The following is a 7,044-nucleotide window of genomic DNA, read 5'->3' on the forward strand; positions in this document are numbered from 1 at the left end:
CAACATTCTGGATCCAAATCTAGGGTCAGGATCCAAGGTCTGAATCCTAGGTTAGAACCAAAGGTCAGGATCCAGAATCAGGATCCAGGGTCAGAACCCAAAGTCAGACTCCAATGTCAGGATCCAGAGTCAGGATCCAGGATCAGAATCCAAGGTCAGGATCCAGAATCAGGATCCATGGTCAGAATCTAGGGTCAGGATCCAGAGTCAGGATCCAAGGTCAGAATCCAAGATCTGGATCTGGGGTAAGGATCCAAGGTCAGAATCCAAGGTCAGAATCCAGAATCAGGATCCAGGGTCAATATCCAGAGGCGCAATCCAAGTCAGGATCCAGAGTCAGGATGAATGATAACATCTTAAGTCAGTATCCGAGTCAGGATCCAGGGTCAGACTGAGAGTCTCAGTAACAGTTTGGGTTGTTATGTTGCCACAGAAGGAATCCTTAAAACTCTCTTAACCCAGCGTGATGAAATGTTTCAATGTTTCATATGAAGAAAGATTGCTGTGTGGCTTCAGTGGGGAAAGATTCCTGTGTGTGTGTGTGTGTGGGGGGGGGGGGGGGGGGGGGTCAGATATTGAAATAATTCAGTTAGGGAAAATGTTCAGCTAGCAAAATATCACTGTGGGGTAAGTAAAGTGTTGAAGCAACATTCTTGTGGGGAAAGATTCTTGAGGGTAAAGTGTTTGTTAAGGTAATGCTCCCACAGGGAAATGTTTTGTTAGGAAAATATTTGTGTCAGGTAAATGGTTCCTGTAAAGGGAGTGTAAGTACTTGGAGGTAAAACTTCTTGTTAGTAAACTCACCTGGCTGATCCATCACTGAAGTCACAGTCAGCATGGGCATGGCAGAACTGGGCCAGGGTGCCGCAGGGAGACGTACGTCGCTCGCAGAACTGCCCAGTGAAACCCCGGAGACAGGAGTCTGGTTTGCATCTACCATCTGAGTCGGGACGGCTGTCGCACTGTCCGTGGATACAGGGGCATGCTGAGATACACAGGTGAAAGATCACACAGGCTATCTTACATCACCATTCAGCTCCACGGTTCGATTCCCACCTACTTGTGTCGCAGTTCGGACCATATTTGTTGGACGAGGAACAGTACTGACAGCGAGAACCTCGGAAGTTTTCCCCACAGATACAGGATCCATTTCCTTTGATCCCTTCCACACACTGAACAAAACACATCAGCTTCTTTCAGCCACAAACACTCAGGTTCTGCAAGGTGTACTGACGGTGGAGCATACCTGTCCATGTCCTGAGCAAGGTGCCTGAAATCCACCTGGACAGGGAGAGCAGTCCGGACCGTAGAAACCTTTACAGCATGCCCGAGTCTTAACATACAGGTAGATTAATTTACCTGGGTTTGGTTACAATAAAGGTTGCAAAACCTGTGCTTGTGTACCATGACGGTTGTGTTGCAAATCGGAGAGCAACCTCTGACAGTGAATCTGACGGATGGAGTCACGGGCATGATGTAAGCACATCCAAAGGTGTAGGTGCCCTGATGAACAAAGATCATTGTGTTTTACATCAAACCACCTTCTATCCTCCACATAAACATCCAGTGAGATAAGAAGGTCTTACTGTGTAGACCCCAGAGGAGCACTGAGACAGGCTAACTTTAGCACAACTGACACACGCCCCCTCAAAAACAAAACACACAATGTAGAACGTTAGATTCAAACAGTCTGAACAATAAAAAAACACTTTGTAGACACGTTGTCCTCACACTCACCTGGGTGGTCTTAGTTTCTGGGAGGTCACACCTGTGAGGCAGGACAGGTTCAATGGAGGACGGAGTCAGAACTCCATCCATCACATACAGATTTCCATTTTTAGCTGTCACGGCGGTCTCAAGCACGGCTACATCGTCGATCAGAATCTGACCCTGAATCAGCCACAGCCAGATAAGTTCCAGGGAAAAACCACAGTGAGATTCACCAAGTTTACAGTAAAAACTGCAAATAACTAGGATAAAACTGCAGAGAACTACAGTAAAAACAGCAGAGAACTACGGTAAAAACAGCAGAGGAATCCAATTTAAAAAAACAAAGAGAATGACGATAACTACAGAGAACTATGATTAAAAACTCCAGAGAAATGAGACAAAACATTTAAATCAAACACACTTTTCTGTTCCAGTTAACTGAAACAGTCGAGTGTAACTGTTCACACTTACGTTTTCTGTCACGTTGACCGTCAGGGCCTGATTGGCCATCGTGACGATACTGGGGCGGGACACAATGTTATAAACCTCCATCTTTAAGACACAAACAAATTTTTCCCAAAACAGTGTTTCTGAAATTATTGTTGGTTCAAATCAGCTGAACAAAAGTTCAACAACAATCCAGACACTCAACTGATAAAAACAGCTAAAATCTCAAACAAGCTGAACCACAGCTAAAGGTAAAATTAACAGAACAGTATCTAAAAACTAAAACAAACAAAGCAGTAACAAAGAGATAAAATTAGCTAAATTGTTGCTAAATGTGAATCAAGCTCAACATTAGCTAATAGCTAAAACAAGCTAAACCAGCAGTAAACGCAAAAATGAGCAAAAGCATAGCCAAAGCCAAAATTAGAGCAATAGTAGCTAAATGTCAATATTTGTCAAAGTTTTGCTAAAAACTGCCACTGCTCCTCCACATGGAGAGGAACCAGTCCAGGCATCTGGTAAGGATGTCTCCTGGATGCCTCCACAGGAAGGTGTTCCAGACAACTGGGAGGAGATCCTGGAGAAGACTTGGGATGCACTGGAAAGACTGTTCCTTTGCTGGCCTGGGATCACCTTAGAAACCTCCAGGAAGAACAGGACAACTTGCATGCAGTTGGACTCACTTGGACGGATGGAACGATGTGGTTCCTGAGGAACTCCAACAGTTTGCTGCGACCCTGAGGTTCAGAAAAAACATTAGCTGATGGTTCCAACCCATCAAACCTTAAAAACAAACATTCTTCAGTTTTATTTGCCCTCACCTCTTCACTACTGAGGCACTGAAGATATCCTTCCTTCATTGCATCAAATGCCGAAACTGTTGGAGCGAAGACGGTCATTGGTCCAGGAAGGTCCATCACTGATGCCAAATCTGTTTTCTGCAAAGACAGAGGATTTAAAACCTAAGGGAATAAACTTGAGACTTTTATTCCTTTAACTGCTTTTTTCCTTGCTTTTATCAAAGATTTATAACAATTTATTAAATATTTATAAATTTTATTATGTTGTTACAAGATGGATGTTGTGGGGCTGTCTTGGTTGACACTCCTTTGCAACATTGCGTGGACATTGGGGGCAGTACCACTGGACTAAAGTGAGGTGGTGGTTCCCCTCTTCAAAAAAGGGGACTGGAAGATGTGCTCAAATTATAAGGGCATCACTGTCCTTAGCCTCCTTGGTAAGGTCTATTCAGGGGTACTGGAGAAGTGAGTTCGATCATCGAACCTCAGATCCAGGAGAACAGTGTGTGTTCTGTCCTGGTCATGGAACACTGGACCATCTCTTTACCCTCACTAGGGCCCTCGAGGGATCATGGGAGTTTGCCCATCCAGCCTACATGTGTTTTGTGGAAGACATTTGACCATGTCCTCAGGGTACACTGTGGGGGGGGGGGCTCCGTGAGTATGGGATTGTCACGGGCTTTCCGGTCCCTATTCCAGTGGTGCGAGAGTTTGGTTCACATTGCCAGTAGTAAGTCGGACCCCTTCAGGGTGGGAGATGGACTCCACCAGGGCTGCCCATTGTCACAGATTCTATTCATAACTTTTATGGACATAATTTCTTGATGCAGCCAGGGGGAAGAGGGATTCTGGTTCGGTGGCCTCAGGATTCCATCTCTGCTCTTTGCAGATGATGTGGTCCTGTTGGCTTCATCCTGTCGTGATCTTCAGCTCTCACTGGAACGGTTCACAGCCAAGTGTGAAGTGGGTGGGATGAGAATCAGCACTTCCAAATCTGAGGCCATAGTCCTCAATTGGAAAAAGGTAGATTGCTCTCTTCAGGTCGAGGGTGAGATTCTGCCTCAAGTGGTGGAGTTCAAGTATCTCAGGGTTTTGTTCACGAATGAGGGAAAAATGGAGTGTGAGATTGACAGATGGATTGGTGCAGTGTCTAAAGTATTGCAGACTCTGCACGGTCGGTTCTGGTGAAGAGGGAGCTGAGCTGTAAGGCAAAGCTCTTTGTTTACCAGTCGGTCGACATTCCTACCCTCACCTATGGTCATTAACTCTGGGTAGTAAATGAAAGAATGAGATTGTGGATACAGGAGGTTGAAATGAGTTTCCTCTGCAGGGTAGCTGGACTCTCCCTTAGAGATAGAGTGAGAAGTTCAGTTATCAGGAGAGACTCAGAGTAGAACCGCTGCTCCTCCACATCCAGAGGAGCAGGTTGAGGTGGTTCAGGCATCTGGTAACTATGCTTCATGGGCACCTCTCTATGGAGATGCTCTGGGCATGTCCGACTGGAAGAAGACCATGGGGAAGACTCAGGACATGCTGGAGAGACTATGTCTCTTGGATGGCCTGGGAACACCTTGGAATCCACCCATGAGAGCTGGAAGAGGTGGTTGTGGAAAGAGATGTCTTAACCTCCCTGCTCAAACTGCTGCCCCCGAGACCTGACTTTGGAATAAGCGGAAGATAATGGATGCATGGATGGATGGATGGATACATGGATGGATGGATGTTAGAAGCTGTCAGTGTTTTCTGGTTGGAGAGCATGAGGCCCACAAACATTTAAAGTCAATAAAAAACCTCACCAAACCAACAGGGACAGTCCTGCAGGAGCTTAACTGAACCCCCGAGCCCTCATTCTCTTACTACAGAAACTAAGTGGGACCAAACCAAAAAACAGCAAGATTCCCCAAAACTATGGCAGTTTCAGAATTAAAACAAACTGAGTACAATGGGTTCCAATCAGAACCAAACAGCCAGGGAGTTCAATTAGGATAAAGCAAGAAGACAAAAGATGGACCACAGAAGACCTGTCCTGCAAGATCTTCAGATGTCCAAAACAATGTTCACTACAATCCAAAGACAAGCCCTGGTCTAAGTCCATGAAATAGTCTGAAACCAAAGTCATGATCTCAGGAACTACAACCGTCTTCAACAATGAAGTCAGGTTTTAGTGGTCTCAAGGGGTCCATCCTCTGGATGACAGGAACATGGTCTAAAGTGTTCATCCTCTGGATGAGAGGAACATGATCTAAAGGGTTCCTCCTCTGGATGACAGGAACGTGGTCTAAAGTGTTCATTCTCTGGATGACAGGAACATGGTCTAAAGGGTTCATCCTCTGGATGAAAGGAACATGATCTAAAGTGTTCATCCTCTGGATGACAGGAGCATGATCTAAAGTGTTCATCCTCTGGATGACAGGAACATGGTCTAAAGGGTTCATCCTCTGGATGAAAGGAACATGATCTAAAGTGTTCATCCTCTGGATAACAGGAGCATGATCTAAAGTGTTCATCCTCTGGATGACAGGAACATGGTCTAAGGGTTCATCCTCTGGATGACAGGAGCATGATCTAAAGTGTTCATCCTCTGGATAACAGGAGCATGATCTAAAGTGTTCATCCTCTGGATGACAGGAACATGATCTAAGGGTTCATCCTCTGGATGACAGGAACATGGTCTAAAGGGTTCATCCTCTGGATGTGATCAGGTCACAGAGCTCTAACATGCTTTTAACACCTGGTGATTTTATCCAAACGGTTCTTCTTAATGTTCTGAATGTATGAAATAAACAGAACCTCCAGTAAAGACTTGAACATCTGGAACTTTCCGTTGTCAGCGATGATCTTCATCAGATTCTCCTGAGGATAAACAACACTGTGTTAAAGTAGTGACAATAAAAATAAGCAGAACTTGAGGCAGAGAGGCCATTCCTGATGGGAACAACAAACAGGAATATTAGATTGTCTCACGTCCACGTTGCTCTGCACCGTGGGGGACACGCTGTCCATCAACTTATCAATGAGATGGATCATCCCGTTGGACGCTACCAGGTCAGACTGGACGATGCTACCTTTCTTCCTGCTGCCGTGAATCCGGATGTTAGTTTGAGCTCCCTGGAACCACACATTAAAATGATGAACTTTGTTGAGACTAGTCCATAGGACTGAGGTCCAACAATCAGAGATCTTTTCACACAACATCCTCCTACAACTGGACCACCCACCTTCTTTCAGCTGTTCCGCTCAGGGTTCTGTTACTCACCGACGTGTCGATCTCAGCTGATTTTCCTGCCAGAGTGTAGAAAACGTCCAATTTCTTCAGCGCTTCAGACGAGATCTCCCCAGCAACGAGGTGGAGGTTCAGCAGGTTCTTAGCTTTCAGTGAGTTTGCCGTCAGAGATTTGACCTTGACAAATGAAAGAAAATTAGAAGATTTGTGGTGTTTCATCTGATCCATCTGAGGTTTTTGTGTTCCAACAGAAACATACAGAAACTCCCCTGAAGCCTCGATTGATTGGGACGAAAATGGTAAAAGGACCCAGGTTCTGCAGAGTCCAAGACAGAGAACCTGAAGAACAAATTCATAAACCAATAAATAAACAGAATCAAACAATGTGCAGAGTTTATCCTGAAATACAGGCACGATCATTGTGTTGGAGGAAAAAACCCACAAAGGTCACTGAGATACCTCAGAACAAACAGATCAAAACAAACTAATGAAACTGACCTTGAGACAAACGATCAAACCAATCCAGAGATTAATCTAACTCTGAGACTCGTGGATCTGTCCACAGGTGTTCTGGTCCACCTGACCTCAGGTGTTCTGATCCACCTATCCATAAGAGTTCTGGTCCACCTTGATCTCCGGTGTTCTGATCAATCTGTCTGCAGGTGTTCTGGTCCACCTGTCCACAGGTGTTCTGATCCACCGGTCTTCAGGTGTTTTGGTCCACCCGTCTATAGGTGTTTTTTAGTCCACCTGACCTCAGGTGTTCTGGTTCACTTCTCTACAGGTGTTCTGGTCCACCCGACCTCAGGTGTTCTGATCCACCTGTCCTCAGGTGTTCTGGTCCACCTGTCCTCAGGTGTTCTG

The 7,044-nt window shown here is 45.4% G+C and overlaps 1 protein-coding gene across 1 annotated transcript in view; it reads right to left on the reverse strand.

Annotated features, from left to right (window-relative positions):
- Positions 1-7,044, reverse strand: part of stab2 (stabilin 2) — a 57,976-nt gene that overhangs the window by 29,532 nt on the left and 21,400 nt on the right. The window contains exons 10-22 of the mRNA XM_037696106.1: positions 6,440-6,519; positions 6,210-6,357; positions 5,922-6,061; positions 5,748-5,810; positions 2,979-3,095; positions 2,841-2,894; positions 2,182-2,262; positions 1,738-1,890; positions 1,587-1,646; positions 1,405-1,503; positions 1,247-1,333; positions 1,061-1,172; positions 805-985 (exon numbers count right to left, since the gene is read on the reverse strand). Coding sequence (XP_037552034.1) covers positions 805-985; positions 1,061-1,172; positions 1,247-1,333; positions 1,405-1,503; positions 1,587-1,646; positions 1,738-1,890; positions 2,182-2,262; positions 2,841-2,894; positions 2,979-3,095; positions 5,748-5,810; positions 5,922-6,061; positions 6,210-6,357; positions 6,440-6,519 — 1,375 coding nt within the window. The remainder of the gene's footprint in view (positions 1-804; positions 986-1,060; positions 1,173-1,246; positions 1,334-1,404; positions 1,504-1,586; positions 1,647-1,737; positions 1,891-2,181; positions 2,263-2,840; positions 2,895-2,978; positions 3,096-5,747; positions 5,811-5,921; positions 6,062-6,209; positions 6,358-6,439; positions 6,520-7,044) is intronic.

The sequence above is a fragment of the Nematolebias whitei genome, chromosome 22, assembly GCF_014905685.2.
Source record: "Nematolebias whitei isolate Nwh7 chromosome 22, NemWhi1, whole genome shotgun sequence".
NCBI lineage: Eukaryota > Metazoa > Chordata > Actinopteri > Cyprinodontiformes > Rivulidae > Nematolebias > Nematolebias whitei.